Source organism: Vipera ursinii, assembly GCF_947247035.1.
Source record: "Vipera ursinii genome assembly, chromosome: 2".
NCBI classification, from domain to species: domain Eukaryota; kingdom Metazoa; phylum Chordata; class Lepidosauria; order Squamata; family Viperidae; genus Vipera; species Vipera ursinii.
The window spans coordinates 72,761,524-72,785,611 of NC_139513.1; the positions used below are offsets into that span (position 1 = coordinate 72,761,524).

At 42.7% G+C, this 24,088-nt stretch overlaps 3 protein-coding genes across 5 annotated transcripts in view; 2 read left to right on the forward strand and 1 right to left on the reverse strand.

The window, feature by feature from the left end:
* The first annotated feature begins 1,852 nt into the window (after nucleotides 1-1,852).
* AMT (aminomethyltransferase) lies at nucleotides 1,853-12,229 on the forward strand. Its single transcript, XM_083352026.1, has 9 exons — nucleotides 1,853-1,968; nucleotides 4,298-4,465; nucleotides 6,814-6,894; nucleotides 7,799-7,930; nucleotides 8,081-8,159; nucleotides 8,375-8,520; nucleotides 9,164-9,344; nucleotides 9,599-9,754; nucleotides 10,384-12,229. The coding sequence occupies exons 1-9, from the start codon at nucleotides 1,873-1,875 to the stop codon at nucleotides 10,560-10,562; spliced, it is 1,218 nt and encodes a 405-aa protein (XP_083208152.1). The 5' UTR covers nucleotides 1,853-1,872; the 3' UTR covers nucleotides 10,563-12,229.
* A 252-nt stretch (nucleotides 12,230-12,481) lies between these two features.
* On the reverse strand, nucleotides 12,482-15,553 carry TCTA (T cell leukemia translocation altered). Its single transcript, XM_083352027.1, has 3 exons — nucleotides 15,301-15,553; nucleotides 12,915-12,969; nucleotides 12,482-12,784 (listed from the first exon to the last, which is right to left on the reverse strand). The coding sequence occupies exons 1-3, from the start codon at nucleotides 15,536-15,538 to the stop codon at nucleotides 12,742-12,744; spliced, it is 336 nt and encodes a 111-aa protein (XP_083208153.1). The 5' UTR covers nucleotides 15,539-15,553; the 3' UTR covers nucleotides 12,482-12,741.
* Nucleotides 15,554-16,222: 669 nt separating this feature from the next.
* The window catches only part of UBA7 (ubiquitin like modifier activating enzyme 7), a 42,925-nt gene continuing 35,059 nt past the window's right edge, over nucleotides 16,223-24,088 (forward strand). Inside the window, exons 1-7 of one of the 3 annotated variants that reach the window (XM_083352023.1) lie at nucleotides 16,223-16,362; nucleotides 19,186-19,262; nucleotides 19,827-19,995; nucleotides 22,346-22,480; nucleotides 22,895-23,001; nucleotides 23,230-23,320; nucleotides 23,879-24,014. In XM_083352023.1, the coding sequence (XP_083208149.1) occupies nucleotides 16,336-16,362; nucleotides 19,186-19,262; nucleotides 19,827-19,995; nucleotides 22,346-22,480; nucleotides 22,895-23,001; nucleotides 23,230-23,320; nucleotides 23,879-24,014 (742 nt within the window). In that variant the 5' untranslated portion in view covers nucleotides 16,223-16,335. Of the gene's footprint in view, nucleotides 16,367-19,185; nucleotides 19,263-19,826; nucleotides 19,996-22,345; nucleotides 22,481-22,894; nucleotides 23,002-23,229; nucleotides 23,321-23,878; nucleotides 24,015-24,088 lie in introns of all 3 variants that reach the window. The other 2 variants (XM_083352024.1, XM_083352025.1) reach the window with 2 other exon arrangements.

Here is a 24,088-nt window from a genome sequence, read left to right on the forward strand (position 1 = left end):
CACAAAGCCAACACCAAAAAAAGCCTACATCATGGCAATGTTTGACTAGCCTGAATGGTATGTCCATCCAGATAATTCTGGATTATTCAAGAAACCATGAGCTATGTAAACCAGTTGTATAAACAAGGATGAATGCCTTGCAGCCAAACATCTTGAAAGGAGCTTGGCCATTCTGAGGGTTCTTCTGTGGAATAAGATTTAGGATTCTGGGCATCTATCTTGCCATTTCCATTACTGTCTGAAGCAGGCAGAAGAGCACAGTTACCAAGAATCTCTCCAAATGGAATGAATGGATAATCAGAATGATAAATGCAGTGTAGAGTATATATAACAAGCATGCATTAGGCAGTTTTAAAGAGTGATTGAGAAAGGCAGCTTTCATAGGTGTTTGTGGCAGTGTCAAAATCTGAAAGATAGAAGATGCAGGACTGCAATCAACACTGTTGCAAATAAAAGTGGGGCAGGACTTCAGTCACAACCCCATACCCTGCAACTTGCAGATTCTGACACCTGTAGTACGGTAACTTGGCTATATTTGTTTTCTCATTCTTATGGTGGTTCAGCTCATCACCAGTCTGAGCAAGATAAGCTTACTTTCCAAAAGCATAGGGGAGTCTTGGAAAACTTGCCTGTTTGGAGGTGGTGGCGGCGGTGGCGGCGGGAGAGATATTTTAAATGGCCTTAATTTCTTTTCTCTATGAATTGGCTCTTGTTCCTTTTTGCCTGTTACTAGTGATATAACCTTATGTCCTAAAAGTGCAGCACCCTTGCGATCATGACATAAATTTACTGTTAACCATCAGTCAGTATAATCCTAACCCATTTAGTGGGGAAAAATATGAGACAGCTGAAATAAGTAGACGTAATCAAAGGAAATGATGCAGTTCATGCAAATGGGAAAGAAATTGTCCGGTGATGTCCTTACTGGACCATAAGATGCTGAATTAGGCTGAAGGTCCAGCTAATCCAGCATTTTGTCACCCTGTGGACAACCAGATGCATACAGGGAACTTGGGTCGGTTGTTACAGCCTGACAGTTGGTGATAACCTAAGATAGTAAACTAAAAAGGCATCAAGACTAGTAGCACCAATAGCCTGACTTAAAGAGTTATCTGTCCATCCCTGAATCTCCTGAAAACTATAGCAGCATGAAATGTACCATCTCCCTTTCAGATATGGGAAATGAACTCTTAGTCTATGCTGGGGGGAAAAATCTGCTAATACCATTTCCAAGTAACACTTTTTATTAAAAGGTATAAGCTTTCAGGATGCCTTTTAATAAAGTTTGTTAGTCGGAAAAGGTGCTTCCAGACTCGTTTTGTGTGTGTGTGGGTGTGTGGTTTTTTTTTTTTTTTTTGCAATCATTGATAATCTCTTTCAATTCACTGCCTCTCAGCTCTCTTTCCTAGTTTAAGGTGACTGTGTCCAAGACTAACAGATTTCTACACTTTGAAGATGTTCCTTGGCTGGTGTCAGAGAACGGGATCTGAAATTGACTGCAAAAGATCATTTTGAAGAAGCAAAATAAGATTACGGAAGGCCAGATGTCGTGGCCGCAAGATCGCCAGACAGTATGGGGCTCTCTCGCTCTGCTTTATTACGCCACGCCTTCTAAACCGAGAAGAGAAATGCTGAACAAGCTGAGTTGTGTATTTGCTGTACAGCAGCAGCAACAACTTCTCCTTTTCACAGCCGGCCTGGCCGATCGGCTTGGGGCGGGGCGGGCCATTCCCAAGGAGCATTCGCCAGGAACGCGATCGACTACATTTCCCAGGCTCCTTCCGGGCTTCCAGAGGTGGGAGGGTCCCTAAATAAGATTGAGAGCAGCCGAGGGAGGGGGGGTGGAGGGGGGGTGTTCGCTGGCAGGGAGAAATGCTGCGGGCTGGGGCTGCTGGAAGACTTTCGCTCCGGCGCTTGGGCTCTTTCGGGGTCATCGCAAGCGGGAAGCGGAGCTATTCTTCCGGGCAGGTGAGCTGGTGGGCGGCAGGTGGGCGCGTTTCGAAGCAAGTCGGGCTGCCTGTTTGTGGGCGAGCGGGCAAAGACTTAGAAGCGCTGGTGCGAAACGGAGCTTCATCCCACCTCCAGAAGGCTGCGGGGGCACTTGTGCTTTCAGAGGGAGGGAGGGAGGACAAAAGCAGGCGAGGGAAAAGTAGCGCGCGTCTGTGTGCGTTCATACGGACAACTTGAGTTTAGCGAGGGTTCGGGCCTCCAATCTCACTTCAACAGGTCGGTCCGAGCCAAACGTTCGGATTAACACAGTACAAGAGAGCGCGCCAGAGCGCCTGCAGAATTTATTTCAGGCTGAGGAATTGTATCCCGCCAGACAGTTTTGCCATACATTGCAACTGGGAAGACCATAGCCTTGACTATACGCACCTTTGTTGACAGGGTGATGTCTCTGCTTTTTAGTGTGCTGTCTAGATTTGCATATAGTCAAGGCTATGGTCTTCCCAGTTGCAATGTATGGCAGTGAAAGTTGGACCATAAAAAAGGCTGAGCGCCAAAGAATTGAGGCCTTTGAACTATGGTGCTGGAGAAGACTCCTGCGAGTCCCTTGGACTGCCAGGCGATCAAACCGGTCAGTCCTAGAGGAAATCAACCCTGACTGCTCTTTAGAAGGCCAGATCCTGAAGCTAAAACTCAAATACTTTGGCCACCTAATGAGAAGAAAGGACTCACTGGAGAAGAGCCTAATGCTGGGAAAGATTGAGGGCAAGAGAAGAAGGGGACGACAGAGAATGAGGTGGCTGGATGGAGTCACTGAAGCAGTAGGCGTGAGCTTAAATGGACTCCAGAAGATGGTAGAGGACAGGAAAGCCTGGAGGAATGTTGTCCATGGGGTCGCGATGGGTCGGACACGATTTTGCAACTAACAACAACAAGAAGAAGACAGTTTTGAGGAGAGAGAGAGAGAAGGATACGGTGCCTCTCTTCCAGCTGCTTTCTTAGCGAGAAGCGATTTTGTGGGAGTTTCTTGAGAGATTCCTCGAATACACTGAGTTTCCTGGAGACAATTAATTCAAAGAGTTGTGCTTTTCTGAATAAGGAGAGAAAGTAGCAAAACAAAAACAAAAAACCCTGAAACTCCTCATCCACCTACTTTCCATTTTTGCATGCATCAAGAGGCCACGTTGTAGGAGTGTCTGACCTGCCACCATTGAAGTGTTGATTGTTCTGATTAGCAACTGTCACTGCTCAGGTATGGCAGGTCACTTTTTAAACACAGGTATGGAGGTTGGGGGTGAAAAAGCAGTGCTATCAACAGACAGTATGAGTGAAGAAGAATGCCTTCCATAAATTGAGACGTGGAGCTTGAATTTGCTGGCCTCTGGCAGTAGTACTTCCATAAATCCAGACAAAGCAGAAGACAGGCTGCCTCCTGAACAACTGTAGTTGTGAAGAGGTGGCTTTAGCTGCTGGCAGTGAAAATCAACCCACTTAATATATTTGCTCCTGCTGCTACTCTGTGTGGCCAGCCACAATTAGTTTGCCTTCTGCTCTTCTGTAGTGCAGGGGGGAGGATTGAATCTCTATGAAAGGGATGCTCAGAAGGAAGGAGCTGCCCCTATCCACTTTCAACCTATTTAAAGAAATTTGCACCAATTTGAATTTCCCCTCTTTTCAACCTATGGGCAATTTTACCCCAGTGATTCCTTTTCAAAAAAATAAATACCAGGCAAACGTCTCTCCTAAATTACTGTGTGAATTCTAGGATATTAATATGCAGGGTTTTTGGACGTGTGCGTTTATCTCTTGCACTTTTACTGTTTCTGTACACACACACACACACACTCTTGGGCATAAACCTATGGGCAGGAGTTCAGTAAGTGGGAAAGAGGAAAGGAGGCTGGTGGGTACAAAGGGCAAGAAGGACTGCAGTTCTCTTGACAATGGACTTGAGATAACACACTGAGTAAACAAGGCTAATTACAAAGGTCGAAGGTAGCTTGGACAGACTACCCCCTCTGTCCTGTTCCCACATCAGGAAATTGAACCACGGGCTGGCCTTAAGCTAAGGCTGAAACAGTAGCAGATGTTTGGTTTTTCATGGATAGCGAAGGGAATACCAAGATGAAATGCCTGGATTTCTGGGAAACTCAAGAGCTACAAAAAAAAGGGTTTGTTGTTTTTGAAGTGAAGTAGCTGGAGCAAAGGGGTGTTCTTGCTTCTAATTGGGCTGTGGTCAGGAATAGCTAGGGTAGGACTAATAATGGCTTTCTTGGCCTGTCTCAACCTGACTTTGTTCTGAATGATCACTTGGGAGTTTCTGGCAATCAGCTACTGCCTTCCTCTACAGGAGAACCTGAAACAGACCCCTCTCTATGACTTCCACCGACATCATGGTGGGAAGATGGTGGCCTTTGCAGGCTGGAGCCTTCCTGTGCAATACACACACAGCCACTTGGACTCCCATCTCCACACACGTCAACACTGTTCTCTCTTTGATGTGTCCCACATGCTCCAGGTAATGTCAAAGGGAGGGCTTAAAAGTCGCCACCTTTGAGTTCCTCTCTCATGTCTCCAGTTGTCCGTTTCAAACTCAGCAACTGGATCTTAATTCAGCTAAGATTGAGTTCATGGGCTGTGCTAAGCTATAATTTATTGAATAAACAACAACTAACTAAGGGATGCGGTGGCTCAGTGGGTTAGGACGCTGAGCTTGTCGATCAGAAGATCGGCAGTTTGGCGGGTCGAATCCCGAGTGCCGCGTAGCAGAGTGAGCGCCTGTTACTCGTCCCAGCTTCTGCCAACCTAGCAGTTTGAAAGCACATAAAAATGCAAGTAGAAAAATAGGGACCACTACGGTGGGAAGGTAACAGTGTTCTGTGCGCCTTTGGCGTCTAGTCATGCCGGCCACATGACCATGGAGACGTCCTTGGACAAGCGCTGGCTCTTCGGCTTTGAAACGGAGATGAGCACCGGCCCCTAGAGTTGGAAACGACTAGCACGCATGTGCGAGGGAACCTATACCTATATATATATACAACTGACTGGATTTTCAAAACTATACCGCATGTATAATTTCACGTTATGTGAATCCAGCACCATTTTTTTGATATTTTAGGAAACAGAAACCCCCTATTTTTGAGAAGCACCGCAGTAGGTGGAACTCTGTATTAGGTGGAGCTCTGCATTTCTGTCACTAACAGTGGGCCTTGTGGGACAACTACAGTTCTCGGGCAGATTGCAAGAGTTGTATGCTTTTATATGTATGCTTTTAATGTATATGAGAAGAGGTAAAGAGGACTATATGCCAGTGCAGACACTAACTGTATCTGCTTCAAATTCTGGCATATAGTCCTCAACCAAAGAAGCAAAATAGCCTTGAAGTTAAATATACACATTTCTCAGCATGAATAGATCTATCAAAGTTCTCTTGTGTCAGGCATTTTTAACACTGTCTAAATTTTATGCAAGCAGCATTAATTCCAGACTGTAAATTTCATGCAACCATAGTACTGCTTGAGATTGGTTAACTTTTTTAAAGCTTGTATTATGAGGTATTTTTCCCCAATATTGGAATTAATATAAAAGAATTATATTACTGGAAATCCTTGACTTATGACAATTGAGCTCAAAGTTTCTGTTGCTAAGTGAGACAGTTAAGTGAATTTTGCCCCATTTTATGACCTTTCTTGCCACAGTTGTTAAATGAACCACTGCAGTTGCTAAGTTAGTGACCCAGTTGTTAAATTAATCTGACTGCTCCCTTGATTTTGCTTGATAGAAGGCCACAAAAGGCGACCACATGACTCCGGGACACTGTAACTGTTATAAGTATGATTCAGTTGCCAAGCATCTAAATTTTGATCGTTTGACCATGGGGATACTGCAACAGTCATAAGTGTGAAAAATGGTCATAAGTCACTTTTTTCAGTGCCGTTGTAACTTTGAACGGTCATTAAATGAACTGTTGTAAGTCGAGGACTACCTGTAACTATAATAGAAATCAGTTTAAATTAGCTATTGCTGAACTGCATCTTTTAAATCAGAGGTCCCCAAACTTTTGGGCACCAGGGACTGGTGCCATGAAGAAAGGTTTTTCTGTGGACCGTGGTTTTCAATACTGCCCGCATCCCGAGGATGGAGCTTTGCTTGTTTGTGTGGCCTGCTTCCTGGCATGCTGCGGACCGGTGCCGTTCCGTGGACTGGGGGTTGGGGACCCATTTTAAATAGGTTGGATTTTCAAAACAGACAGGAGTTGGCATAAGAAATCTGGAGGGTACCACATTACAGAAAATTTGCTAACGGATGGATTGCCTCTGCCAACATCATTCCACTAGCTTCCCTCCCAATGTCCTGAACTTGAGATCAGCTGAATATAATAGAGACCAAGCCTTCTTAGTTGCGACACCTCACCTTTGTTTGCCCTTGTTCTGTCAGGCAAAAACATATAAATTTTCCCAGGACAAATTGATTATTTTAGAAGCCCTGGGAATTTTTACTGTTTTATTTTGATCTTCTGATTTATAGTTCTGTTTTTTATAATTTGCACCCTGCTAGTTTTCTGCCTGTCTGCCCTACACAGTAGTGTCATAATCCTTACGCTGTATTTTGTAGATGACTTTTAATTTTTCTTGGGCAGAAAAAAAATATCCTAATCAAGGACAACACAGCTCAGCCCTGAGCTACATATATTCTCTTAATTAAACCCTTCGTGAATACCTTTGATCACATACACTCTTATATACTAAGCAGGCCCCGAAATTATGTCTTGGTATGTTGTCCTTGTTCCTACATGTCATGTAATAATATAACATCATGGTCTCTCTTCCAAATTAAATAAAATATTTTTCTCTTTCTCTCTTACAGACAAAAGTGTTTGGTAGAGACAGGTTGAAGTTTATAGAAAATCTTGTTGTTGGAGATATTGCAGAGCTGAAGCCTAATCAGGTACAATGGAACCAAATAGATCACTTGGAGTATCAGTAGGAAGGCAGATTTGTGACTGAGATATCCAAGATCAAACCCAGCTTAGTTAGGTGATCTTTAACAAATCTGGATTACTGTAACCACTTCTGATAACATTTTATAGATATTGACACCTGGTGCATGGTCAGATAATGACCTGAAATGGAAGTCCTATAAGGAATGGATGAAAGAACTGGATAGAATTAGACAAGAGAAAAGAATATTAGCTTAAGACATAAGTTTTCAATTATCTAAAGGACCATCATGATTTCTGCTGCTCCAGAGATCAGAAAACATAGAACAATGTGTGAAAACTAGAAATCAGACTGTGGCAAAATTAAGAGCTCTTAATAGCAGTGAACTCCTCAGAAGTGGAATAACCTGATACAAATATTTAAGCAGAAGATGGATTGCTATAACTGAAACCTCCATTGTAGGTTGTGCACTGAAGTTGTTAATTTAACTGTTAGTTCCAACTGTATTACATAATTCTGGTTCTCTATTTTTAAAGATATGAATAACTGAGATTGACTTTTCAACATCCAAAACTAATGTCTTGGAGAATACAAAAGGGCCTTACATTTGAAGAGTCTTGGTAGTCTTTACTTAAAAAATTGAATTCATGCCTTAAACAATGGATTAGTAAACATATATTTCTGAAAATTTTAAAACAATGTACTGTATGTCATTGTGAAGTTTATACAGAGCTGTAACTCTAAATGGAATCTCATTTCATATTGCATGATTAAGGAATATGTGTCTTATAGATTGAGATAGCTTTGATGCTTATTGCATTTGTATCCAGTTCTCTGCTTCAGCGTCTCCTTCTTGAAAACTGATCTCTGAGACCACTAATGGAATTGGTTGAATTTACCTTTCCTTTCAGGGCACACTTTCTCTGTTCACAAATGAGAAAGGCGGCATTATAGATGATTTGATTGTAACCAACACCTCAGATCAGCACTTATATGTGGTCTCGAACGCCGGCTGCATGGACAAAGATTTTGCCCTCATGGAGGTATGTTTCTCATTACCGTTCATTCCCAAGAGGAAGTAGGAGAAACTGAGTTAAGAAGAATGAAGTTCTGTTACAGAAATAGAAGACCAGGAAAACCATCATCCTCTATGTGCATCTTGATCTTACTATTTTCTCCATTATATATTGTAGAATAAGATGAAGGAAATGAAAGCAGCTGGCTATGATGTGCACTTGGAGGTCTCAGACAATGCTTTACTTGCTCTGCAAGGTAAATAAAATTTCTTAGAATTGCCGTCAGGATTTTAGGGAGCACCTTTTCCCATTATCCCAACCTTTCACCTCGAAAGGTGAATTCCTATAGTGTCAGCCATTTGGACAAGATGAAATTTTATGTGGAATTAAATTTCATTAAACTTTGGTGAAGTTCCAGAACTACCTAAACTACACACTGGTCTTTTTATTTCCCATTTTTTCTGCTACCAGGTCCTGGTATGGCCCGTGTACTGCAACCTGGAGTGGCAGATGATTTGGCTAAGTTACCCTTCATGAGCAGTGCAGTGATGGCTGTATTTGGAGTGCAAGGCTGTAGGGTGACACGCTGTGGCTACACAGGCGAGGATGGTGTAGAGGTATCACACTGACAGCTGCTAGATCTGAGCAGGAATAAGGATCTTTGGGGAAAAGCATTGCAATAGCAGCAGGTGGTAAGATGGTATCCAATTGGACAAGCAGTTTGAGGAGAGACAAATTATTCTCCAATTAGTGGAAGTTAATGTGTTGATGTAAGGGACGTGGTGGCTCAGTGGGTTAGGATGCTGAGCTTGTCAATCAGGTCGGCAGTTTGGCGGGTCGAATCCCGAGTGCCGTGTAACAGAGTGAGCGCCTGTTACTCGTCCCAGCTTCTGCCAACCTAGCAGTTCAAAAGCACATAAAAATGCAAGTAGAAAAATAGGGATCACTACGGTGGGAAGGTAACAGCATTCCGTGCGCCTTTGGTGTCTAGTCATGCCGGCCACATGACCACGGAGACGTCCTCGGACAAGCGCTGGCTCTTCGGCTTTGAAACGGAGATGAGCACCGGCCCCTAGAGTTGGAAACGACTAGCACGCATGTGCAGGGGAACCTTTACCTTTACCTAATGTGTTGATAGGGAAGAAATAATGTGGATGAAAAATAAGTGTGTCTGTCAAATCCAAATATTGGGATGAGTTAAAACACAGGGTGCGAAAATATAAATCACACCAACTAAATAATGTGCATTCTCATACCTAGATCTCTGTCCCTGCAAAGCAAGCTGTGGAGCTAGCCGAGCTGCTGCTTAGGGACACTTCTGTGTGGCTGGCCGGACTTGCAGCTAGAGATAGCTTGCGACTGGAAGCAGGTCTATGTCTTTATGGCAATGACATTGATGAGAACACAACCCCTGTGGAGGCCAGTCTGGTGTGGACTCTTGGCAAGTACCCATTGAATTCTCAATCTTTTTTTTGTCCCAGCCAAAGCCAACGTTGAACAAACTGGCCAATGTCCACCCAACCCCAACCCGATGAGATACAGATCAAAGATTAAGTATTGGCAGTGTTATAATCAGAGCGAAAAAGGGGTGGGAACTGTGCAGGGCAAGTATTTGTTTCTGACAGGAGGATCTCCTGATCTACAATGAGGGAGCTAGTGCTATCATGGTATTGTACTTTTCTGACTCCTTTCCAGGGAAGCGCCGTCGTGTTGCCATGGATTTCCCTGGTGCTTCAATCATTTTGGCCCAAATTAAAGAGAAACCGAAAAAGAAGCGTGTGGGGCTGACATCCGCAGGGCCTCCCATCCGGCAGCATGTGCCCATCCTTAGCCCAGAGGGCAAGGCAACTGGTAGGTAGTCTAGTGGATCAGTAATCTAAATGATGATCATGATACCTGTTGTTGTGGTTGACTTCATACAGTGACTGGATTCATGTATCATGCCAAGCCAGGTTTGTGTAATAATGTTTCATTGGATATATCACAATCAGCTGGATTCATACAATACAACATACACATCCAAAATTAAACGATACATATTTACACATCGAACGTTGTATAAACTTGAGATGTATAAAACAATTCAAATTTAAAACGTTTTGATCTAAAAACTTTCCAATTTTGAGTCTGAATTGGGCTGTTGTTATCTAGTAACAATCGGAACTTGAAATAACCATGCCCTGTTTGCTTGTTCTTAATTGATACCTAAAGCACCATTTTTGTTCATGGCTCTTTGTTAACCTTCCTCGATAGAGACTGTAGGCCCTCTAATCTGCTGACTCTGCTTTTAGCTATGCTGGTTGAAATTTGTGGGAATTATTCTAGCATATCTGGAAGGCACTATGCAAGGAAAACAAGAATGTGATGTTATTTTTAATGGGTACTGGGGGAGGGTAGTTTGAAAATCTGTTGTTTCTGCTATGTGTAGAAATTGTATGCTCCCTACTGAGCAATACTCTGGCTGTTTCTCTGTGCACTAGGTGAAGTTACTAGTGGCTGCCCATCACCATGCCTGCAGAAGAATATTGCTATGGGCTATGTGGACAGTGAATACAGCAAACTGAACACAGCCCTCACTGTAGAGGTGAGGAAGAAGAACTACCCAGCTCTTGTGACCAAAATGCCCTTTACACCTACCCATTACTACACTATAAAATAGGCTGCTGCCAGCAGATGTTTAATTTTACATCACATTGTACTAAAAGGCAAGAGATATTTGACTCTGTCAAGAGTCTGCTACTAATGACAACCTGGGCCTAGAGAACTGACTGTATCAGTCTATAATTGATGACTGCAGTGTGAGGTGGAATATTTGAGATCTGATAAGCAGAAAAGTAACCTGGTTTTATTCCTCTCATCTACTCAGTGGCTTCTTAGTTGCTATCATGAGTCGTTTAGTTCAGATCATGCAAATACAGTTGAATCTAGGCTACATTTTGGGAATTGGTTAGGCACATCGGAATTTGGAAAGCATATTCTGGGTAGACTTACAAAACTGGAGCATGGTCAGCAACAAAATTCTAATTTAGCAGAAGGAAAACTGAAGAAGATACTCTCCACTTTTGAACTCTTGTCTTCAGGACCTCACCCTTTGACTTGCAGCTGATCAGCTCTCTTTTTTTCTGGGTAGATGGACACTACACTGTAATCCCTCTCCTTTTTTATACTCTGAGAATGCCTATGAGCCCACTGGAATTTTTTAAAATAAATATCAGGTAGTTAGATACCCAAAGATAATGTCAGAAGGCACAGGGATAAATTGGAGCAAAAACTGCAGAACTACTCGTGAGCCATTTTCTTTAAGAAGAGGGCTTTTATAATTGTTCAACACACGTTCTGTGAGAATATGCAGGAACAGTGATTCAAGCTTAGGCAAATCTTCTTTTATTTCTTTGCTTCTTTTTCCGAGCTGGAAGCTTCAGATAATATCTTGAAATACAGCTCAGAGCACATCTGTGAAGTTTTCTTGGCAACAATAAAATACTTTGCTATTGTTATCTTTGGTAGGTGTCATATTTGTTTTCTGGCCAGCCCATAGAGCTGGCATTCCACCTAAGTACGAGGCAGGATCAACTTGGTCTAGTTTTTCAAGGTCAGCTAGGTGCTACCATCCTCTTTGACAGACTGTTCAGAGCTACCTCATTTCTAATTTAATCAATAAAGGCATAACTTTCTTGAAAGCATATGTGAACCAAAACAATCCAAACAGGCTACAGTATTTACAGAAGCTGATGGGGCAAAACATGATTAGCTTCCATCTAAAATTAATATTGGCTCCACGGGGAGAGGTTTAGGAAAAGAACATGAAAAAGTTGCATGCCTCCCCTTCAATTTTTTAAAAAGAAAAATGTGGATGTTTTCTGCTCAGTGGGTAGCATGGCCCTTAACTAATAAAATGCAGTTCACATGCAACAGCTACAATAACCACCAAGCTACTTGTTTTTTTAAATTACATCTTTATAATCTGTATATTGCAAACTCTGCAATAAGCACAATGCAGAGAAAAGGAAAGCTCGGTATTGCATCAGCACCTCTTAGATCACACAATTATACAGCAGCTTCAACTTAGTCCTTCAAGTCATAAGCACAGTGGCTTATGGATTGCAAGCAGAACTATTCTAAAAAGTGTCGAGCTACAGAAAGTCATTAGCCCGTACTACAAAGCTGACAGAGGTAGGAAAACATTTTTTTAAAAAAATGCCCAGACTAGATTTCTCCAATCCTACCAAATCTAAAGGACAACTCTGAGAATCCCTAAGGATTAGCCAAATATCTTGGAGCTCTCAAGCTGCGGGCCAATACACCTGGGTGCTGCTGACTCACACTACAGTTTATGTTAGGCCAAACCTACTCAGAATAAGATAGCAACCGATGATTCATGCTCAACTGGAAGAATGAGCCTGTGTCCTTTCTAAGCAGAAGCTGGCTCAGGGCCAGAGGACTTCAAGAACCAGAACAGAAAGAAATGAGGTCTGGGCCAGCAATTTAATGCTGAGAAAAGATAGTCTGGAGGTCAGTCTGCAGATAGGTTTGCGGCACACAGAAGAACAATGAAAATAATGTAATTTTTTTTTTGGGGGGGGGGGGAGAATTGCAGCTTCCCGAACCTGAGTAAAGCAATCCTGAGATTCAGAGCTTGGCAACTGGACGGATAGGAACAGTCCTCACAGCACCAGTGATAGCCAGCAACTATAAACCATAGCATGGGAGAAATGACAACTTTGATTGCACTTTCCCTTTGCACTGAATCAGCAAGGCCTCTGAGTGGGCAGGCAGGCAAGCATCCCCATCCTCTGTGCTCCTGGCGGAGCAGGAGCCAGACTTGGTCATCTCTGTGGTTACTCTCGATGTGTTTTTGTACTTGTGTTGCTTGTGCTCTCCCTAAATTTAAAAAAGAAAATCCAACCATATCAAAATCTTCGAGAAATGCAACTGGTGTTTTTCGGGGTTGATAGTCCCAAACCACTGATGCCATTATACGATAATCAGTTCAAGAAATAAAACAACTCACCACATAGAATAGTGTGAAGAGCCATCTGGAGTTTCTCCATTTTGTCCTCCAGGACCTAGAAAGAAGAATAGGCAACTAAATCCTTCAGCTCCTATTCTCCTGACCCTTGGAGGACTCCTGTTTCCCTTTTGTCTTGCAAGATGTTTACTGAAATGACTTTAAGGATACTAGTACCCACAACAGCCCGACCCCAAAGTAATGTAAATAGTAAAAAGTACGGCCACACAAAATCATTTGTCAGCAGACACAGTGGAAACCCTCCAATGTTCTCTTTGCTGAAAGAAGCAACAATACCCAGGGGCTGAAGCTGTCTCTCTTTTCTAGATTTGTTCAGTGTAGAACTCTAACATCGAGTTTTTAAACAAAACTCTAGTACTCTTTCAGAAAAAAAACACTAAACCTGTTTTTACAAAGACCACAGAGAAGACTTGACAGCACCTTGGAAAACACATCTGGCATTATGTGGGGAAGGGCCTCTGCCAAAGTCAGACCCCTCCAATTCACCTGCAGCCTAGCCATCCAGATCACACAGGGCAGTTCTCAATAACTGGAGCCTAATTTACACATCCGAGAGGGAAACGGTGGCTCAGTGGGTTAGGACGCTGAGCTTGTCGATCAGAAGGTCGGCAGTTTGGCAGGTCGAATCCCGAGTGCCACGTAACAGAGTGAGCGCCTGTTACTCGTCCCAGCTTCTGCCAACCTAGCAGTTCGAAAGCACGTAAAAATGCAAGTAGAAAAATAGGGACCACTACGGTGGGAAGGTAACAGTGTTCCGTGCGCCTTTGGCGTCTAGTCATACCAGCCACATGACCACGGAGACGTCCTCAGACAAGCGCTGGCTCTTTGGCTTTGAAACGGAGATAAGCACTGGCCCCTAGAGTTGGAAACGACTAGCACGCATGTGCGGGGGAACCTTTACCTTTAATTTACACATCTATACTAGCAGCATCTGAGATGAATATCCTATTAAGTAGAATAAAACTAGAAAAAGGCCAAGTTAAAGTAGATAATTAACTAGCACCAAACATTCACAATAACTAATAATTCATTGCTAAAATTCCATAAGTGTACTGGGAAAAGTATAGATTCTGCAGAGTAGGAGAATGTTCACCTTTTACAATATGAATGTAAGAAATACTTTTGGAACATTTACATTCTTTCCCTCTGCCCCGGTTTGCTATGCCCTGACAGGACAGGAACATTTTGCTCTGTGATCAACTTCTAGAGTATTATTCATGGCTAATGTCCTCACAGTTGGAGAAGAGGAATGTTGTTGGAGGAGTTAAGAGAAAACTAGCTTCATTGGAGTTGCACATCCACAAATGTCAATTTAATAATGCTGCAGAATTCAATGATGCCATGTTTCTCTCCCCAGAGTGCAAATTAACCTTAGAAGATGCCTCAGTATCAGAAATGCTTGATCATAGGTAGAGGGCACTGTAACACTTGTTGCCTAACCATTGTGCATACTTTTACAAATGGCTAGGGGGAAAAATTGGTAACAGAACTAGCATTCAGGATGGAGTGAAAAATGTGCATTTTTAGGGCAACCTAGCCAGAATAGACTAACGCTTGGTAACACAACTGACCAGCAACTACTAAAGACCTCTCAGGAATGGGACAGAACCCCATATCGGATATGACTCCTTCACCAGTTATTGCTTCTCTCCCATGACCAATACCAAGATCCTGGTCAACTCAGCTGCCAGAGAGGCTGGAACAATCGGCCTGGCCGCCAGGGCTTCATCATTAATAATGGTACATGGGAATGACCTTTGGGCAAAGACCCACAGCCAAGGGAACAGTCGGATAAAAGGCAACTTAGCCTGCAGCAGCAACACGTAGACAGGTCCAGTGGCTCAGAAGAGACCCTCCCTAGTTGCTTGGGCAGTAATGGGGCTGGGGGAACGGGAGGCAGGGAAGAGATATATGTTCAGGGTCAGGCGATTCTATCAATGTAACCTTACAACAAAGTAGACTTATTTGGCGGTGCTTCCTGTCTGGTCTCTCGCAAGGCTGCCAGGCAGCGAGTCAAGATTGATTGATTGATTAATCAATTAATTAATTAATGGGACTTATATTAATCAATCAATTAATTAATTAATGGGACTTATATCCCGCCCTATCTCCCGAAGGACTCAGGGCGGGCTAACAACAATAACGTATAATAAATACAGAAATTAAGATAAAATTAAAGATGTTAGACCCCCTTCCCTGGCCGAGTTTCTCCGGGGCACACTTGGAGGGAGACCCGGGCTGCTCTCCCGCCTCCGCCACCCAATGGGAGACGACGGGAGCCCCAGGAGCGAATCGCGGTGCGCGCAAGTGGGGAAGCGGGACCCGGGCGGACTCGGCGCGGCGCAGGGGCTTTGGCGGGGAGCCCTACCTTGCCGATAGTAGAGGCTGGTGACGGTGTTCCCGTAGACCCGCCAGGCCACCTGGATGCCGAGCAAGCTCACCAGCAGCCAGAGCAGCAGCAGCTGGAAGAGGGCGGCCCGCAAGTCCTGGGCCTCCCAGTCCGACAGGAACTCCTGCCCGAGCCAGGTGAAAGCCCGCAACACGCGCGTGGGGGCCTCCCACTCCGCGGAAGCGGGCCCGGCTCCTGCCTCAGCTTCAGCCGCCATTCGAACCCACCCGCCGCTCGCACGACGGCGAGACCCACACAAGGGCTTCAACGCTGCGCCACAAATCCAAACAAAACTGTCAGTGGGTCCTCGTTGCGCATGCGCCCGAAACAACTTGCAAACTCCTCCCCGCGCTGGCAGAAAAGAGTCGGCTTGTGTTCTTCTTGGACAGGTTAGGAGCGGCGAATGGAGCCGAACGAATTCAGGGACCGGCGTTGATGAGCGTGTGATGCGATTGCACTGGATAATTTTGCACGTGCTTACTTATTTTATTCATATTATTCAGCGATTCTCGGTATTTTATGCAAACGTTTTTTAATGCCGAGAAGCCGTGGAAGGCAGGCAGCCTGTGCGATCTTCAGCCAAGAAAAAGGACCCAATCGGGTTCGTTTGGAGAAACCTTTAAAGAACAAATTCAGTCGTTAAATACTTGCATTTTTTATACTGTATAAGCAACTTCAGTACCGTTAGCTGAAGGTTGGAAAGAAAACGCAAGCTTGTCGAAGTAGGGAAGGAGAAAGAAAGAAAGAAAAAGAAAGAAAGAAAGAAAGAAAAAAAGAAAGAAAGAAAGAAAAAGAAAGAAAGAAAATCGTTCATTAAAGCTATTTCAAAGTACCGCCTTTACTCTTAAGAAAGCTCCCGTCGGAGCTGCAGCGCAAAGGAATCGAGCGATTGTTCTGTTTTCACTCAGTTCCTGAAAAGCTGTAACTTTCGCTTTCGTTTTCCTTCTTCTTGCCCAAAGGAGGCGGATTTTGCCCGTTTCCGTGATTTTTCCGCCTGGAGCTGCTGGATTTCGGATGAGGAGAAAGAAGCACGAAGTGTCTGTGGGTAAAGTTTTTGATTTTCTCTGAATGGCAAAACATTGCGCTCTGTTGCAGTCTAGGTACGAATGGCTGTGGGATGAGCTAGAAGACCTTCGTCAGCAAACCCAGGAGCATCAGAGGCGCTCCCCATAACCCAAGACAATAAAATAACATTTTTTTAAAAAAAAAATCTGAAATGTGAGGTTTTCTTAACATAAAATTTTAATATTATCGTTAAATGATGTGTTGTAAAGGAGGGTAGATCTTTTTCTGTAAAAATGTATGATGATTATTATTCTTATTAATATAGAATTATTATATATTATATAACACTGATAAAACATTCGTACCCAACCAATTTAGTACTGTTTAATTCTGTGATGCTTGTGATTTCCTTGTTTATTCATCTTGTATTATTTTCTTTTGCCTTTTATTTCTTGTTTGACCTTAGGATTTTCTTCCCTTCTCAAAAATGTTTAATAACTTAATACTGATAAGTGTAAAGGAGATACTTTGGGGACCCAAACATTTATAGTATTTATTTCAACTTCAGTCTCTGATATTTGTCTGTCATTCCTATTCTGTAGTGGGTTCTTGACCACATGGCAATACGAAAGACAAAGGGTTCAGCATAACAGCTCTTTATTGGTGGAGTACTGACTGGACAATAGGGGCTACCTGTACCCCCTTATATACCTGGCTAGGTACACAGGTAGCCGATCCCTTTATGTGGTTTTACCGCCGGGCACTTATCAGCCAATCCTGTCACAGTACAGCGCCACCAGATTGTAACAGTGAGCCTCTGCTTGTATTTTATTAATCCCCATACATAACAATTCCCATACAAATGTGTTGCCCCATTTCACTTTGACCTCTACTCATTTTAATACTTTTTATTCCGCTCACTCTGCTGGAAACTCCTTGTTCTTCCATTATCCCTGTGCAACAACCATACTGAGCATACTCTTAGAAGGGCACCCTGAAACAGCTGAGTTACTTTCTGTGTTTGAACTGAAGCAGGAGGCAGGATATGAACTGCGCTACTTGTTCTGTGCTATTTAAACTGCTTGCCAGGCTGGCTGAGTAGCTCCCATATGTTGTTAGTTGCGAAGTCGTGTCCGTCCCATCGCAACCCCATGGACAACGTTCTTCCAGGCCTTCCTGTCCTCTATCATCTTCTGGAGTCCATTTAAGCTCACGCCTACTGCTTCATACCGTATCTGGATTTAGGAATCCAGATGACTGGCAGTTGGCACAAAGAGACGTAGAAAACTCTTTCAATTTTTCATTGCCATTTATATTTATATTTATTAAACTTATTTGATGTTATATTTATATTTATTAAACTTATTTGATGTTCGTCCAGATTTTTGCAGCCATAATACAGTACAGTAGCTCCACCTGTTGAGGTCCAACATGACTCTTGTTTTGTTTGTTTTAAAGATTATATGGGGAAGTAGAAGGAAAATTAATGGGAGGTCTTAAAACTGGCTGAGAAACCTGCCCTTGGTGGGCTGCAACACCAATCACAACCACCACTGTTTATCCATGTAAAGATAGTCAACTGCCAGTCCAATTAAGATCCTGGTGGTTACATTCATGCATTTTTCTTGGCAACTGTACAGAAGTGGCTTGCTATTGTCTTTTTCCAGAATTGTTTTTTCAACTTCCCCAAAAGCCTATAGCTTTAGAATTCTCTGATGATTTCCCCCTCCAAGTATTAATTAAGATAATTCCTCATTCTGTTGAACTTCTGAACCCAGACAAGCTCAGTCAGATGCTGCCCCCTGCTGGGACTTGCTTTCTCTTTTAAATTTAATTAATTTTAGTAAGCCAGTATTTTTTTAAGTATGGTCATAGAACAGGGGTAGGCAACCTCGGCTCTTTTATGACTTCAACTCCCAGAATTCCTGAGTCAGCTGTCTCAGGAATTCTGGGAGTTGAAGTCCATGAGTCATAAAACAGCCGAGGTTGCCTACCCCTGTCATAGAACCCCAAGGAGTCCCCAAGAATTCCTCAGGGATCCTCAAAATAAAAATTATTTGCCAAACACTGAAAATATTTGTAAAAGAACTAAAACTCTTCTCATTTTTTAAATAATTTGTTAAAAATAGATTTCCCCCCAAAAAGTATTTTATTTATCTAGTTATTTCTGCATTACTCAATGAACAAATATTGTACAAATGCATCAGTTTAAATTTTTAATACCATAAATGATAAATACAAACAAAAGCTTTTTTGGGGTCTTCCATAATTTTTTAGAGTGGGAAAGGGTCTTGACAGAAAAAAAATTAAGAAATGTTGTACTGAGTTATGCCATTCCAATCATGACTGACTTTGAGCAACTTGCAACAAAATAGTAATAGGATTAAAACTAGACACAGCTACATAATCACAAAAAATAATAAAAATGTGATCAATTACACCCTACCTGTAAAGGAAGAGCCCAAACATCATCCTCATCAGGAAGGATTAAAATGGCTCCTTCAGCCCTGCAAGGCTCTCTGGAGCATCAAGCTCCTAATGCAGGGGTCTTCAAACTTGGCAACTTTAAGACTTGTTGACTTCAACTCCCAGCTGGCTGAGGAATTCTGGGAGTTGAAGTCAACAAGTCTTAAAAGTTGCCAAGTTTGAAGACACCTGTATTAATGTCTTTGTGGAAAGTTAACAGGGTTGGGGCTTCTCTGATATCACAGAGAATGTCGTTCTAGAGGAGAGGACAGTTCTCCCCGGCAGTTTAGTAAGCACAGCCATAATTGATACTTGGACAATAGGTTCATGAATCAAGACTTTCCAATAGCCTAATTTACTTGCCTTGGTCCTCTTTTTTTTTGCTCCTGACAGCACAGAAGCAGCAAGATCAGAATGAGTGCCAAAGAGGACGTTCTGGATATCGACGAGGAATTGTATTCTCGCCAACTGTGAGTCTGATATAACATGGGACACAAAAGTGGGAGGAATGCTAAGAAGCCACAAAGGGCTTTTGCTTGAGAGCTGGTATAATAGAGACCCGCTAATGACAGAGTACTTAGATAACGAGAGAGCATCTGGTGGAAATTATTTTGCAGAAGAATCTGGGGATTAAGACAACCGTTAACACTGCAAAAGTAGTCCATACAGGAAGTACAATCAGGAAAACCAATTCTTATCTTTATTGTAAGGTTACATTAACAGAATTTTGCAAGATTGAAAGTGTTTCCTCCCTTCTTATCCTTTATGGAAAACTAGAGAAGGTCCTTTGTAAAACATTTCCCACGCCTGCCCTGTGTGAAACCCTTGGAGCTAAGATACCTTTTACATGCCGCTTGTCCAATCTGTCCGTCTCCTGAGGTCATTCCATGCACAAATTGCATAATGACAGATGGGGGGAAAAACAGGAAGCGGTAACTGGCAAAGAAAATCAAAGTAAGGGTAAAAGTGCAGTTGAGCAAAGAAGTTCGCTGTTCAGGCTTGGCATTTGCATCATTGTGATGTTTTTGTTCTAGCTATCTGCTGGGGCATGCGGCCATGCGGAAGATAGCTACAGCAACCGTGCTGGTTTCTGGAATGACAGGCCTGGGGGTCGAGATTGCCAAAAATGTGATTCTTGCTGGTGTGAAATATGTCACTCTCCATGACGAAAATGATGCCCAGTGGAGTGACCTGTCCTCGCAGGTATGCAATTTACTGATCTTGCCTAACAAATGTGAGAGAGCAGTTGCAAGGCGTAGAACAGGTCTTCCTTTGACTTTGTTCACACATTCTGTGTAGGTTTTATCCTGCTACAGATACTTTTCCAGAAGCCTATATGTAATATATGTAAATCCATAGACACCATATGCACATACACATGCATTTTTCTATATATTACTAATTTCTAAAGCCATTCCTATCCATCCCATTTGCAGAGAGCATTTCTTTCTGTACAGAAGGAGGTGGGGAATATTAATTCGCTAATTAAATTTTTGCCACCCACCTTGATGTCCAGAGCAACTTTGGATTTCATCTCCTCCTTTCTTAGCACAAAGGAAGTGGCACGTTGCTTGTGCAGGAGAATTGAAGGTAACTTGTTCTCCAAATCCTCCTGTCTAAAGAAAGATGCTCCAGGTTCCTTAGCCCAGAATACTGTGCAGCAAAAAGGGACATTGGTCTTCACCCAGAGCTCTGTGGATTAGATTAGATTAGAATCCCTGCAGATGGTTCCAATAATCCTCACCCTCTGCCAAATTCCACCCCCCTCCAGTATTGCTATGTCATTTTCCTGTCATTCATGCCACCTAAACTTACAAGTGGCGCTAGGAGGGCCATGTGATTTTTTCCCCATCCACCCTGGTTGACTGTGGAACTCACCAGACATGCTGCAGAAGGAGTGCATCTACATACAGGGCAATTGCTTCCTCTGTTCTCCTAAGCTGAAAGGAGGAGTGTGGGGCAGATAGAGATACAAGGGCACATTTCCATGCCTGCCTCATATGCCAGCATTTAAGTTCTCATTCACTGAGGTTATTTCTTGTAAACCTGGGCTAAGTAAAGGTGCCAGCAGAGGTTTGCAGATGGCATTATGAGAACTGAAGGAATGTTGTTGTTGTTAGCTGCGAAGTCGTGTCTGACCCATCGCAACCCTATGGACAACGTTCCTCCAGGCCTTCCTGTCCTCTACCATCTTCTGGAGTCCATTTAAGCTCACGCCTACTGCTTCAGTGACTCCATCCAGCCACCTCATTCTCTGTCGTCCCCTTCTTCTATTGCCCTCAATCTTTCCCAGCATTAGGCTCCTCTCCAGTGAGTCCTTCCTTCTCATTAGGTGGCCAAAGTATTTGAGTTTTAGCTTCAGGATCTGGCCTTCTAAAGAGCAGTCAGGGTTGATCTCCTCTAGGACTGACCGGTTTGATCGCCTTGCAGTCCAAGGGACTCGCAGGAGTCTTCTCCAGCACCATAGCTCAAAGGCCTCAATTTTTTGGCGCTCGGCCTTTCTTATGGTCAAACTTTCACTGCCATACATTGCAACTGGGAAGACCATAGCCTTGACTATACGCACTTTTGTTGACAGGGTGATGTCTCTGCTTTTTAGTTTGCTGTCTAGATTTGTCATGGCTTTCCTCCCCAGGAGCAAGCATCTTTTAATTTCTTGGCTACAGTCCCCATCTGCAGTGATCTTGGAGCCCAGGAAAATAAAATCTGTCACTACCTCCATTTCTTCCCCATCTATTTGCCAGGAATTGAGAGGACCGGATGCCATGATCTTGGTTTTCTTAATAAGTTTCAACCCACGGTTTGCACTGTCCTTCTTCACTCGCAACAAGAGGAATGCCCAGCATTTAAAGACAGTTTTCTAGTATGTGATAGGACCCAATTTCCCACATGCCATCTGGATTCTCAGTTAGTATTGCTCATTTAACAACAGATAATTGTTGATAATTTAATTCTATACAACATGTGGCTGAATGATTAACCTGGTCTTGGGATTCTAAAAGATTGACCAGTTTGGAAAGTTTAATGAATGTTTAGACTGGAATAATCTCTTTTTGGCCTGGAATAGCAAGCTATCAATTCTAAACTACTAGATACTAGAATCTGCCCATGTGGTGTCAGAATTCTGTTTTTTTCAGTATTGAGGAGGATTTAAAGCAATGCAAGGTATTAAAGTCCTTTTCTCTCATCAACAGAAACCTTATACATTTATCTTACGCTCCTGCAGTATTACAGCTACTGTATAGTGCAGTATTTCTCAACCTTAGCAGCTTTAAGATGGATGGGCTTCAGTTTCCTGGCTGGGGAATTCTGGGAGATATAATCCATCTGTCTTAAATTTACCAAGGTTGAGAAACACTGCTGAATGCACACATGGTATGCAAACGCTGCTGGGAATAGAGATGTAAAAATCAGCTCCAAAATATGCTATTAGACAATGCACTGCATCTGAAAGTAAAATAAGGCAAGAAAAGGGCAAAAGTGCTGTTTTACTGGTGGCAAAGAATTCTGTAAAGGACTTTTGTTTACTCTTAGCATTGTTGTGTCTCTGTAGTTCTACCTGTCAGAGAATCATGTGGGGCAAAACCGAGCTAAGGTTTCCCACGAACAACTCTCCGCGTTAAATAGGAAGGTCGAGGTGAAATTTAACACCAGTAAACTAACGGAGAACTTCTTGGCTACTTTCAAGGTAAGACAGAGTTACGTGTCTCATGCCATGGAAGTGAGAAATATGGGAGAAGAAGCAATTTTAGTGATGCTAGAAAGAAGTGATGAAAGCTAACAATTAGGCAGGATTTACCTGAACTGATGGAAGAGTTTCTGTTCTTCATCCTACAGTAGTAGAAAGCTTGTCAATCCATCTCAAATATTTCTGTCAGCTGTAACTTTATGGTAAATTTTCCAAAAGAATTATAAGATTTGGACTGGGAGTTGCATCTGCAAACGAATGCAGTTGCCTTGACTGACGTGTCCAGAATGGATAGATGTGTGGTGTATTCTTGTCAGACATTAAACGGAGAGCGTATGTTTGGAGAATGTCCTTCCAGTCATTCTCTGTGATTGGATATTCCTTAATGTGGCTTATGTATCCAATGTATTCCAGGTTGTGGTCCTGACCAACTCATCCTTGGAGGAACAGCTGGACATCAGTGATTTCTGCCATGCCAATCAAATTTGCTTTGTCCTAGCTAGCACAAAGGGCCTAGCTGGGTATGTATGGATGAATGGTTTGTCCTTTTTCTAGGAAGTAACCAAGGAGATGGAAAATGTATATAAATAATGCTGGAACATTGTAGAGAAATTTTTTTTTGAATAGGAAGACTCTGTAGTTGAAAGTTACTGTTGGTCTATATGTGTGCTACGTGTTTCTAAGGGTGGCGCATACGTTGAATGCATCCTTTAAGGCATGACTTGTTTTTCTTTTCCTCTTGATTCCAGACAGGTTTTCTGTGACTTTGGAGAAAACTTTGTGGTGTATGATCCTTCAGAAGCTGAGCCTACATCTGCTGCCATTAAACACATCACCTTGGTAACTTCTTTCCCTGGGATAACAATGGCTGTTCTACCAATATAGAATCACATACTTTGCAAACCAAGCCAATGTTTTTTCATTACCTCAATTTTCTGTATTACTTTTCTACTCGTAATTCCCTTCTTGCGCCATCTCCTTTAAAACCTCAATATAATGTCTCTATCCAAGGTAGCCCCCATGTTTATTTTTATGAAGGGATTATCGGGAGATGGTGTCTGATTTTGGTCAAGGGGAATCATCTAAATAATAAATAATGTCATGACAAGGGGCTTGTATTTATGTGAAATCCCAGCACATTTCCACTGTGGATGAAGAATTTCCATTTCAAAGCAACTATTCTCTCTCAAGCTGAAAAGCAGGGGTGGGGGAGGTAAGCCAAGCTGTCTGTTTTCTATAGCTGGACTATTACTAATTAATCCTTGTCAATTTTATTAATATCGCAAGGTCAGTTTGGGGTGCATTTTATATTGGAATCCAAACAATTAGAGAGGAAATAGGTTGATCATGCTGAAAGGGAAGGTAATAATTAATCTCAGATTTCTTTCCTTCACCCAGGGTAATCCTGGTTTCTTGACTATGGTCTATGATGATGACCAAGAACATTGCTTTATGGATGGTGACTGGGTGATGTTCTCTGAGATTGAGGGGATGACACAACTGAATGGTTCTAAGTCTAAGATTTGTGTGAAAGGTAATAGGACTTTTTTTCCTTTCCCTTCAGGTCTTCATGTGTCTTTCTTACTTGAATGTGGAACAGGTTCATAA

Excerpts from the sequence above, each read along its gene's own strand:
- AMT (XM_083352026.1), top strand. The coding sequence starts at position 1,873 with ATGCTGCGGGCTGGGGCTGCTGGAAGACTTTCGCTCCGGCGCTTGGGC. Across the intron at positions 1,969-4,297 it reads GGAGCTATTCTTCCGGGCAG|GAGAACCTGAAACAGACCCC; the intron begins GTGAGCTGGTGG and ends CTTCCTCTACAG. Across the intron at positions 6,895-7,798 it reads CAGAGCTGAAGCCTAATCAG|GGCACACTTTCTCTGTTCAC; the intron begins GTACAATGGAAC and ends CTTTCCTTTCAG.
- TCTA (XM_083352027.1), bottom strand. The coding sequence starts at position 15,538 with ATGGCGGCTGAAGCTGAGGCAGGAGCCGGGCCCGCTTCCGCGGAGTGG. Across the intron at positions 12,970-15,300 it reads CAGCCTCTACTATCGGCAAG|GTCCTGGAGGACAAAATGGA; the intron begins GTAGGGCTCCCC and ends TCTTCTTTCTAG. Across the intron at positions 12,785-12,914 it reads TCTTCACACTATTCTATGTG|GGAGAGCACAAGCAACACAA; the intron begins GTGAGTTGTTTT and ends TTTTAAATTTAG.